This window comes from Ischnura elegans, chromosome 1 (genome assembly GCF_921293095.1).
Source record: "Ischnura elegans chromosome 1, ioIscEleg1.1, whole genome shotgun sequence".
Classification (NCBI taxonomy): Eukaryota; Metazoa; Arthropoda; class Insecta; order Odonata; family Coenagrionidae; genus Ischnura; species Ischnura elegans.
The window spans coordinates 145,860,867-145,873,876 of NC_060246.1; the positions used below are offsets into that span (position 1 = coordinate 145,860,867).

Sequence of the window (13,010 nt, forward strand, 5' to 3'; positions counted from 1 at the left end):
GGGTAACACCAAAGAAATGGAAATTAATTAGAATGTAGTTCGTGGAATTTCTGCTCCTGTGTTTGCAGCTATTTACTATAGGGTGGTGAATGAATTTAAACGTGGCTGTACATGCAAATAAAATGAACATCATTCGGGATGCCCTGTGAATGTGTCAACCCATTAAATGATTGCCAAAATCCACAATATGGCTTAAAGTGATAGGCTAATCAAATTATGTGATATAGTAGAGGCTACAGGCATTTTTTAAGGCACAATCACTTTAATTTTTCACGAAAAATTGAGTGTGAAAAAGTCTTGGTAAGGCAGGTGCTGTGTTTGTACATAGAAGAGAACAAACGCAATGGTGTGGTGTACTCTTGAGGCTGTTTTGGAGCTTTTACATCACAATTCTGAGGACTTTATGCATCGATATGTAATTGCTGATGAATTATGGATTCATTACTACACTATAGAGACAAAAGAACTGTAAGAAATGGGAGTTTTGTAGGTGAATGGGCTCCAAAGCAGGCGAAGCAGCAAGATGGTTAAATAAGCTGGCCAGGTTATGTCTATGATCTTTTGGAGTGCATTTGGAATCATCTGTATCATTACTTGGAAAAGTGAAAAAATGATAACAGGATAGTATTATGCATTTTTTTTGGACTGATTAATGGATAAAATCCAGAAAAGCATCTTCCTTGGAAACAGAAAAAGTTCCTCTTACAAAGCAATGCACAGTTGCACACCTATGCAGTTGGGAATGCCAAAATTATGGAATTAAAGTTCTAAATATTGCATAATTCACCATATTCATCACATTTGCCCCTCAGAGACTTTACCTTATTTCCCAACTGTAAGAAATGGCTTAATGGACAAAGAATTAGGTGTAAAGAGGATGTCCTCACCCAAAAAAATGCCTACTTTGAGGAGATTCCAAAATTAAACTTTTTGAGTGGCTTTAAGTGTTCTGAAAAATACTTAAAACAATAAAAGTGAACTTGAACCAAGTACAGACCACGATTATGCTGCCTCTGATGATTTTGGGCCTATAAATGAAGAATTCAGAAAACCTAGCATTGTACATATTAAATTAAAGAAATATTTTAGTTTTCAAAGTTTAGAGTATTCTGATATGCTTACATATCATTTAATAGTGAATAATGCAGGTGAAATTTTACTATAATTCCAACATGGTGACTGCTTCAATCCATATCCCTGCCAATGTTTCAAAAGGTGCCTCATTCATCTGAGAAGACATAATGATATGCATGTACTTATACTTTATGTCCTGGAGATGATAGATTCAGGCATCCTCTGAATGGTGACAGAGGTGAAGAGAGGCAGTGATATGGTTGGAAGCCCAAGAAAACTGATCCCAACTGTTTGTCTATGTTAAATTATATCTATACTCTACATATATGCATTTATATTTACTTACAGAAATGATTGTATTAAAATGCATAGTCATTCATTACTCTATTAATCTAGGAAAGAGATTCTACAACTTTAAAAAGAGGCTCTACAGCTTCAAAAGAAAGTGATAAAAGTGGACTCAAATCAAGCACCGACCAAGATTATGTTGCCGCTGATGAGGTTAAAGCAGCAGATGAAAAATCCAGAAAACCTAGTGTTTCTTCGGTAAGTGTGAAATATTTTTATTTTCAAAACTGAGGGTATTCCATTATTTATACCTAGCATTTAATGGGAAATCATAGTGGTGAAAATTGTTTGGAAATGCCAGGAGTTCACTGCTTCAATCCATGTCCTTGCCAATGTGTAAATACATAAATGCCTCATTCATAGAGGTCCATGAAAGTGGTTTTATTTTTTGCTAAAATTCGTTTTAAAACCATGTGATTTCGGTAGTATAGAAAATCTTGGCGGTGTTATTATAATGCTACAATTTTCCCTCGTTTATGGGCGTTTTATTATTTTATGGTACACGTTTCATGAATACTTATACTTTCATTAAGCATTTTACATAACATTTAACACAATTTTAATTGTACAAAATTGCTAATAAAACTAAATGAAAGAAATGATTCAACTTATATTGGTTCAAGGTGTATGAATGGTTCAAGTATGTAGTCTTTGTGAAAACGATCAGCAAACGGCAAATCCCCACCTCCTTATATGAGTATACTTCGATAGCCATTCCAGAATTTTTTGATTGTCAAGTTTCTCTACTCTAACTAAAGCCTTTAAAAATGCTTCAGTAGTAGCAACAACCAGCTCCTCCTTTGCTTTCTTTGACTGAGTGACTGTACGTTCAAATGATAGCTGTCGTTTTGCAAGTCCCCTTTCTTTCGCACGTTTATGTGTATCGCTACTGATGTGCTTTAACAACGTGTCACATCTTTCAAATTCAAATCTTTTATCGCAAACTTTGCGCAGTAATACTCTGTCTTTCACATAATATCCTCTGAGCTGAATTCACTTGCCCTGGTATGAACAGTATCACTAGCTTTTGGTATTTTAAAATTCCTATCCTTTGTTCGATATTTAAAGTTGGAACTACAATAAAAAAAAACAGTCCAACCGCAAAACACAACCTAACATGATGGTGTTTTCAAATTGAGTGCTGAGTAGCTACGGTATAACCATAGTACTGTATAACTTACAAATTGGCCTAAATGTTTCATGTCGTGGGTTCCTTTTCGATACCCCCAGTGGCGTAACTATGGGGGGGGGGATGAGGGGGATAGATCCCCCCCAAAGACTTTGAGAAATGTAAAAAATATCTAAAACTATTTTCTAATTTTGACATGTAATCACTGTATCTGCTTCAAGTTAGATTTTAAGTCACAAAATGATACGTAATGTATTTCCAGGTACATATGTCATTTTTCAAAAAATTTTCTGGACACCTTGTTGCCAGGAGGGGGGAGGTCGCCCTCCCAGCTTCCCCCACCCCCTCCAAAGCTTATGTCTAGTTACGCCACTGTCTCACCCAGGTGTTGAGGGAAGGTAGGACAGCAGCTAGATACAACAAAATCGCTTAGTTTTGATTACAGCTGTTGCCAATAGGTCAGGAAAGGCAGTGAAAGAAGCACACATAACTAAACATAATCGGATTCAAAGAAACTTGAAAAATTATTGAAATGTAAATATTGAAATTGAAATTACTGAAACATCTAGAATGAGATTGCTTTGAGATGCTTTCTCACCTGAAGAATTAGATATTAGATTTGGCAAATGTCGAAATTATTTTTTTTGCATTGAAGCTCAGTGGAGAGCCGAATATCCGACGATCCGTCCACGTATAAGGAGAACCTCCCTCCTCCTATCCTTTATGTTCCTTCCTTTCCTTCAGCCAACTGCTTGCGCTTCGTGCTTTCAAATAACCATGCGTTTCTATAGATGCCTTTAAACAAATCAAATCGCGCAGTTGACGGCCGCCGGGGTCACCACGGCGCCCATTTCAATCCGGCCCGGCTGTGCGCCGTCTACGGCTTGAAATACAGGCAGTGCTACATTGAGGCCGCTTTCTGACGAAACAACTTTTCGCCGGCCGCCGTTCACGTCACGACGGCGTGAAATTCAGGCCGCTTCCAGACGAGACGACTCTCTGCCACGCTGTGGGCCGCGCCGTGAACGGCGGCCCGGTGCTAGCCAGCGGCCGTGTTTAAGTCAACGAAATTGTTACATTAGACCCACACTCAAGGTTTTCCTGCAACAAGTTATCCAACATGTCTGATGCGTCGCGGTGAGTCACCGGAATTACTGCTCGGCATTGACGCGTACAGGGTGCGTGAGCTTGTATTTCCGCTCTTCCGCGGCCGCGTTTAATTTCTTTCCGCACATTTTTAATTCATAATATCTAATTCTTCAGGTGAGAAAGCGCCTCATTCTAAATATTTCAGGATACATGGGAATCGAAGAGAGAAGCAGTGATAAATTTAACGGCAAATTCTGGCGGAGAAATCACTACAGTGCGCGATATTACGCGGATGCGTTTTGCGCGAGACTAAACGAGCCAATTGACCTTGGAATCGTAATGAGAGAGAGCAAATGAACGTCGGCTGCATTAAACAATGAAGGGTTAGGCTTTAATAAATTACGAGTCATTAGATGTGATTTTTTCGATAATCCACCTAAAATCGCAAAAAAAACGCGAAATTTCGTTATTTACCGATTTCGCGATATCGCGTCTCGCGAAATTCACGGACCTCTACTCATTCATTGTCCTCAGAGTTCATAGTGATGAGCATAGACATGTTGTTTGTGCCCTTGAGATGATACATATGGCATCCTGTGATATGTTGGCATGTAAGAAGATTGAAGTTGTAATCTTGATGGAACCTCTAGAAAACAACACGAAGTAGCTCTTTTTTGTTGTCTACAAAACTATTAGAATAATTCATGCATGTTTTGACACACAGAAACTATGTTATTAAAATATGTACTCATTCGTTTCCTTCATCCTGTAGCAAAGAGACTCTATAACATCAAAAGAGAGTAAGGTGAGGTGGGGTAAGTGCGACTGCGGGGTAAGTGTGACCCCCACCTTAAGGAAGATCGTATTTCCATTCTCAAAGCAGGTGGCGGTCGTGCAACATATTCCACACATAGTAATGGAACCAGAGCCAATGACTTTGTAATACTTATCCCTTAATTTCTCGTTCCACGTGCTTAGGAAATATACCCGTCCATTCATCTCGTAGTCTTAGTTGGTCGTGAGGAGAGGCTACACCGCAGTTTCCTCTGAATCAACGCATCGGAGGTGTTCGGTGAGAACTATATCTTGTTTTCTCTTCTTCATGGATTGGTTTTCCTTGCTTTACTTTAAATTTTGGAACTCAGGTCATTATATTTAGTTTAGATGGGGGGTCGCACTTTCCCCGTCGTAACCATCCTTTCCTTCCTTCTGGGGCAAGTGCGACCCCAGTAGTGTAGTGTTGTAGTGTGGATTAAATTTTTAGTTTCTGTCTAACAGTTCTTGCGTTAAACTTTCTTGTATAAATGTTGCAAAACACAGAGGTTTATAAAAGTTGGTGTTTTAATTAGAGTCCTCACATCAACTTATATTTTGAAGGGGTATCTGATAAAGATAGCTTTCTTAAGCTTATTAATTGATTATGATAGGACATTGGATATCATATCTTCTGACGAGGAGAACGTAGATGACATGGTATTAATGCCTGACATAAGATAGCATGAGTCGAAAAAACTTAACAAATATGGTGACTAACATTCAATGTGGAGATTGGATTCTGGCTAGATTCAGCAGCAAAAAGTCTGTTGCTCACTATGTAGGGAAAATTCTGGAGATTAATGAATCAGGTGATCCCGTGGTTTGCTTTCGGACCTGGTCATGTTTTGGAACTGAAATAAGTGTCACCTATCCACGGAATAAGGTTTCCAGCGAAACACCTAGGGAAGGTGTTGTAAAAATATTATCCAAGCCCTCTGTCGGCCGTCGAGGAAAGTTAACGTTTTGCCTATCTTTCCTGGGGTACAACTTAAAATAAACAAATAAATATTCAATGCTCAATTTGTTGAAGACCATGAGTTTTTTTTCATTTTGCTTTTTTATTATAATAACGTAAGTTACATTACAGAAGAAATTCTTTGTTCATTACAATCTAGTTTGTATTCAGATTTGTTGTCATATGCAAGATTTATTATTTTTTTATTATTTTTTATTTATTCAGCTTTTATGCACACTAAATATTTTAAATACACTTTTGAATTAATGTGTAACAGTTGAATACTGTTACTATCATTAAAAAACACATTTAACAACAATTCCATAGTGTGCCGTAATTAACCAAAAAACGCGAAAAAAAATCTGCTTACATTACCTAAGGTAAAAGTTGATTTCTCAAGAATGGTTAAACATAATTTGGTACTTTAAAAAACAATACGCAGCTGAATTTCTGGGCAAATTGCACTTACCCCATGTGCCGCGTAATGTATAAATATATATAGCACATCAGCCATAGGACGTACTTGCCCCATGCACGGGGTAAGTGCGATCCTTCTACAAGATTGTAACTAAAAATTTATAAAAATTACCACTTTACAGAGAGAGGATTTTAATCTAATTATCATTTTCAGTGATTCACATGTATATTATACATTGAATCTCCTGTTTTTAGCTAACCTAGAAAATTTTCCTAAGCTAGTTAAAATTGATATATGCTATTTAGGGGTCGCACTTACCCCACCTTACCTTAAAAGAAGTGGACTTGAACCAAGCATAGACCAAGATTATGTTTTTTCCGATGAGATTGAAATAACGGAGGGAGAATCCAGAAAACCTAGTAGGTATTTCTTCTGTAAGTATTAAATAAAGAAATATTTTGGTTTTCAAAACTGAGGGTATTCTGTCTTTTATACTTAGTATTCAATGGGAAATTAAAGAGGCAAAATTGTCTTAGAATTCCAGCCTGTTATCTGCTTCATTTGTGATTGTTTCAATGGGCACTCTATTTATCATCCTGAGAGTACAGAATGATGAGCATAGACTAATATTTTGTGTCCATGGGAGGATGGATTCACTCATATTTTCGAAGATATGAAGATAGAACCTATAATCTGAATTGAAGCCCAAGAAAACAACACCAAATATCTCTGTGTTAATTATTAAAATATATATCCATGCAAAATGCATACCAGGGTGGTCCAAAAAAGATACTGGTTAATTATTGCATGCTGCTTCCTAATTTGATGACAAATTGGTAGAAAACTTTCAAAATTTCCAACTGATGTGACCAATAGAAGTGATATTCCATACCGTTTTATGTTTTCATGTGAACTCCCTTTGAATTCTGTAAGGTAGGCAGCAGGAATCAGGAGAAAGTTTCGCTTCCTTTCTGTGAATACATACTACACATGATAACAGGGACTTGGTTTTATGCATACAAAGTCATGCCACCTTTCAACTTTCATTAAAATAAGAAACCTCAATAATTCAATTAAAGCTGACTACATGCTAACATTTGCCATTTTCGGACTGTTTCTCAAGATGTGCAATGTTGCGTAAGTGATATTTTTAATATAGCACTGTACTACTTTAATAACAGCTTTCTTTTCTTCTTCATTTTTAGTCTATATCTCGTGAAAATCCTGCATGAACTTTATAGTGCACTCAGCCACATCATTTACCACAGGTGCCCATGATATTTTTTACATTCCCTCTATGTAGCTTTTTGATGCACTTCAGGATTCATGAGGATTATCATTTTAAAATTCACGCAGGATCTTTAACTGGGAGAACAAGTTTTTTGACTTCATACACTCAAAATAGTTCAAAGAAAAATTCTCTCCAACACAACATTCTTTTCCATGAACATTGCTTATTCTTCTGAAGTGCTAACTGCAGTTTTCTTTTCTCATCAAATGAAACCAATGAGAATGTTCATAGAACAGAATACCAATACTACTAGATCCTTACTAAGGTACCAAAAATGTCCTAAAACATTTTTATATTAGCATTTGCGATATCAGTGCGGACAGATTTGAAGCAGAGTGTCTTTAACAAATCTTAGTCATTTTTTGGTGCAGGCAGAAGCAGTGGTGGATCTATCGAGGAAGGGGGTAAGGAGGATATTGCCTCCCATAGATATACTACTTTTGGATTTTTTAGAGGTTGCCACTTAGTGCAAAAGTATTTTTTTTTATTTTCTGATATATTTACCTGCATTAACGAATTGAAATACAAATTAGCTCTAAATTTAGGGCCTATTTCACACACTTTTGGTATGTTACAATCCAGTGGCATATACAGAGAGGGGTACTATAGCCTGACCCTGGAGTATCCTCTTTAGAGTAGATAAAATGGTAATTTAGTTCGTACCCCCATTAATGCTAGGAAGTTACCCCCCACTTTGCTCCCGCCCTTGCCCCTATCCTGGATTTGCCACTGAGTAGAAGTGCTGGGCTACGAAACCATTGCAAAACATTAATTGTCAGGATGGGTCACCAAATCTGCAAAACCTCCAAATCCAACAAAACCCCATGATTTCAATATTCGAGTATGGATTTGGTAAGATTCAAACCAAAATACAAAGGGCTCTGAATAAAACCCTATCTTAGTTGCAGTCGAAACTTTAATTACTTGTGCATTAATGCTACTGATTGTTCCTTCTGTAACTAAAATCTGGGAAAGCAATTTAAAAAATCTAACTCTAAATAAGAAATAATAAAACTTCACAGTCCCATTTGTTGACATTTAGCTTAACAGAGTTTCCTGGCCTCAGGATTAGAAATTGTTAAAGGACTTCTTATTGGTGCTTTCTGAAATGTTTCTCTTATAGTAGTTATAGTCTATGCAGGAACCGCAAAGTGTGCCTCTATGGGCATATATATGGTATGTATGAGTGGCATCGCTAAGTTACCAGTTAAATTCTCATCAAGCATATCTTCCTGAAGGTGAATATACACACAAATTTCCAAATGTTACTTAGTGAATTTCTTAAATTTCAAGAATTTTATGATTATGGATTCAAGATTTGATTCAAATTCCTGAAAGATTCAATTTTGGATTTGGAAATTTTGCAAAAATAGTTTTCCAATTTTGTCACTGAATGAGGGGGCTGCATGCATAATATGACCACCTTAATTTTTTTGGACCAACCTGATGTGCACCCATTCATTTCTTTCTTCCTATAGAAAAGAGATTCTGTAATTTCAAAAGAGAGCAAAAAGAGTGGACTAGAACCAAGTGTGGACCAAGACTATGTTGCATCTGATGGGGTTGAAACAGCAGATAAAAAAACAAGAAAACCTAGTGTTTCTTCTGTAAGTGTGAAAATATTTTGGTTTTCAAAACTGAGGGTATTCCGTTATTTATACATAGCATTTAATGGTAGATCGAGGAGTTGAAATTTTCTCAGAATTCCACCTAGGTCAATTCTTCAATCATCTCAGTGAATATTTCAAAAGGTGCCTAAGTCATCTTTAGAGGGCATATGTAATTTTTGTGTATGTTGCTCTGAATTTTCATTTATTGTATAGGGTTTTTCTTATTTAAAAAGGGGGAAGATGTTGTGTAGGTAAATTTATTTGTGTTGAGCTGAGTCTGTAATATGTATCGCTTTGCTCTGCTGCCATGTTGGATTTTGTTCATTAGTCTGTTGTTTTAGGTATGTTGAGATTGAGAGAATGGGCTCTTGGGGTCTCGTAGTAGGGAACCACCATGGCATACGAACATGTGTATGGCGTCTGGGGCTTTTGTAATTATTTGTCATTATATTGCTTATAACCTTACCATCCAGAGTTAATTTGACCCATTGACACAACAATAATAACGGGCATATGCCAATAGTTTATGCCATCTGGGTGAAGGATAATGCATGCTCTGAATTGTTGGCAGATAGGAAGATGGAAGCACAAGGGAAAAATAAAATGTTGCTCTTTTTGTCTTCCATATCAACAGTAAAACAATTAGAATAATATAATATGAACCTTTGTGGAAGGAAAAACATTTTAAAATGTATTTTTTTGCTTCTTTCTTCCTGTAGAAAAGAGATTCTATAACTTCAAAAGAGAGTAAAAAAAGTGGACTTGAACCGAGTGTGGACCAAGATTATGTTGCTTCTGATGAGGTTGAAGCAGCAGATGAAGAATCCAGAAGACCTAGTGTTTCTTCTGTAAGTATGAATTAATATTTTTGTTTTCAAAACTGTGGGAATTCTAATAAACATACATATTATTTATAGATAAAGAGGGTGAAATTGTCTTGGACTTTCACCCAAATCTAGTCTTCAATCTTCATTTCTGTCAATATTTCAAAAGGTACCTCATCCATCTTTAGAAGACATTAGAATGAGCATATGCCAATATTTTATGTCCTCTGTGTGAGGGATAATGCATCCTCTGAATTGTTGGTAGATAGAAAGATGAAAGCAGTAACCTAGATGGAAGCATAAGGAAAAAATAGAACATAGATCTTTCATGTTCCATATTAACAGTAAAACAATAAGAAAAATATGCTATGCACATTTATGGAAGGAAAAAGTTTTACGATGTATTTTTTCATGTTTTTTTTCCTGTAGGAAAGAGCTTCTGTAGCTTCAAAAGAGAGTAAAAAAAGTAGACTGGAAGCGAGCATGGACCAAGATTATGTTGCTTCTGATGAGGTTGAAGCAGCAGATGAAGAATCCAGAAGACCTAGTGTTTCTTCTGTAAGTATGACTTCATAGTTTTGTTTTCAAAACTGTGGGTATTCTATAGAGATGGGTCGAATAGTGGAATAGTAGAATTCGAATATTAAATCATTGCTCGAATATTCGAATACCTCAAATACTAAACGACGAATGCGGGAATGTTTGACTCGGTTGCCTATGCAGCAGGAAACACAAGATTTTGGGGAGTAATTTTGATTTCCGTTAATGGATTTGAACAGGAATTTAGCTGATAAATGGAATATTTTAATTTTATGAAAGCAATTGGGCATATAGTTGATTCAACGAACATCTCTTTCAAACATTCTAAAGGGACACACACCACCTCGCGAAAAATGATTGCATGCCGTCTCGGCATTTACACTGCTACGTTGGATTTCTGTCTGATGTATACAAATTCTTATCTACCAAATGCCATTTCAGCGGCACACCCATCTGATACTCGGCTTCATCCAACTTCTTATTTTCAACAGGTAGCTCGCTTTACCCCCACTCCTGCTGTCAAGTGCTAGCGGGCAATCTGAGGCGTTTTGCAAAATACACGCGCTTCTCCATCGGATTTTCTTCAATTATTTTCTGTCCAACTTTGGAAGTTCTCACGAGATAAGATGAATTCGAATTGCTATCAGGGAGACACCAGATATCCTGAGAAAATATCCCTTCGTCTGTGACTGTAACAATAGAGATTTATAGCACAACTCATAAATTGTAACTTGAAATATGTTTTCAGAAAAAAAATACCGCATCAACTTCCGAGAAGATCTGCCGCTCATATCAAGTCTCGCCAGAATGCTAAGTCTCCGTCGTCTCTTGACATTTATTTCCTCACGTAAAATGTTTAAATAAGGTCAGAAAAGCATCGCGTTTGGTCTTATTCTTTTTTAAATTACGCGCACATTACTAATATTTCAATAATCCAATAAAGGTGTAATATCAATGGCCGATGGTCATTGTTAGACACCTTTTAGGCTAATTGGTAATTCATGCAGCAGTTGACTTCCAGAAACTGGGAACTTTGAAGCAGGTAGGCTGAAAAATTTCAGAGGGTGAGAAAAGGGGGGGTGCGAAACACGTTTCTATTGTTCTCGTGTAACTTGATATTTTTTCGAAGCTAAAGTCTTCGTAATATTATCCCTGCGCGAGCTGGGACCTTTTTTTATTTCAGAGAAGAGGAAAGCCTCAGAGGGGGGGTTAGTACTGAATGAAGGGGGATAGCGGATCTTGGAAAATTCGCTAATGTAACTATCCCACAGTACTCAGGCAGCAGTTGACTTCCAGAAATGGGGAACTTCGAAGCAGGTATGAAGAAAAAGGTCAGTGGGGGAGAAAGAGGGAAAGTTGAAACACGGTTCTATTATTCTCCTGTAACTTGATATTTTCTTTTGAAGCTTTTCATTTATGGTCTTCGTAATACGAACCCTGAGCGAGCTGGGACCTTTTCACCTTTTGTTTGATTTCAGAGAGGAGGAAAGCGTCGGAGGCCGAGGGCTGATGGATGGAGGGGTAGCGGATTTTGGTAATTGTGCTACATAGTTACTATCACACGGCAGTGAGGTTCTCCTGGTGGGGGGAATCTGGGATTTTCAGATTTTTTCACCCGATCATTTTCGGTTCCCCATGTCGAACTGTTTTCACTCCTCTAATCCACGAATTTGATGTAATTCGTCAATTTGCCTAAAACGGTGCTGCATGCACTAAACAACTACAGTTCTCTAAATTTTTCCGAGTCAACTACCAACGACATGCGTGCGACAGTGTATGACGTAAAATTCAAAGTATTCGAGGTATTCGAGACAGTACATTTAGCGTAACTATTCGAGACCTTGAATATCGAATACTTTCTAGTATTTGAGATATTCGCGGATGCTATATGCACATCTCTAGTATTCTAATAAACATACATATTATTTATAGATAAAAAGGGTGAAATTGTCTCGGACTTTCACCCAAATCTAATCTTCAATCTTCATTTCTGCCAATATTTCAAAACGTACCTCATCCATCTTTAGAAGACATAATAATGAGCATATGCCAATATATTATGTCTTCTGTGTGAAGGATAATGCATCCTCTGAATTGTTGGTAGATAGGAAGATGAAAGCAGTAACCTAGATGGAAGCGCAAGGAAAAAATAAAATATAGATCTTTTGTGTTCCATATTAACCCATTAATGCCCAATGGGTCGTTAGCGACCCACTTCGAAAAAAAATTATAACTCGTAAAATATTGTTGGATTTAGTGTTAAAATATTTTTATTAGTTTGTTAAAACATTAAGCTTATATAATTCAACGAATATACAATTGTATGCGCATACCATCATTTACACTATTTTTTTTAAAAACGTCATTGTGACGCAATCGTGCATCCCCTTGAACAATTAATTTTTAAATATTGTTATCCATGAAATATTTTTCCCAGATGGTCATTATTTTCTAGTATAAGTTCAAATAAAGTAACTGATAAGCTTTTTTTCATATAAGTGGAGTGGGATCGAAAATATTTGGGTTTAATCTTGCATGGGTCGCTAACGACCCATTGGGCACAACACCGAAGACCATGTTCCCCGAGCCAGGCTGTATTTCACATGCAGACGTTACGGTTTAAATGCCCAATGAAGAACTTTCGTAGTGTATTTGGTCATTGTATCATATTATAGGCTTGTGGTAAGGGTATTTCAATTTTCTTTCCACGAATCACTTACATTGTGCCTGATTGAAAATAGCACCCACCCAATCCATACATCTGCGATGAAGCCGACGCATGTACTGGCCTTTGGCGCGTCGTCCATCGACGCCACGGCCACTCAGGAAATCTAGCGGGTACCAATAACCATTTCCCGGGCTCGCGACAGGCGCGGAGGGGTGTATGCTCCCGATGTCTGGCCCCCGTCTGGATTG

General features: G+C 37.2%; 1 protein-coding gene across 1 annotated transcript in view; it reads left to right on the forward strand.

The window, feature by feature from the left end:
• Positions 1-13,010, forward strand: part of LOC124171657 (trichohyalin-like) — a 62,274-nt gene that overhangs the window by 21,768 nt on the left and 27,496 nt on the right. Inside the window, exons 7-10 of the mRNA XM_046550884.1 lie at positions 1,471-1,620; positions 8,599-8,727; positions 9,450-9,578; positions 9,984-10,112. Of these exons, the coding sequence (XP_046406840.1) occupies positions 1,471-1,620; positions 8,599-8,727; positions 9,450-9,578; positions 9,984-10,112 (537 nt within the window). The remainder of the gene's footprint in view (positions 1-1,470; positions 1,621-8,598; positions 8,728-9,449; positions 9,579-9,983; positions 10,113-13,010) is intronic.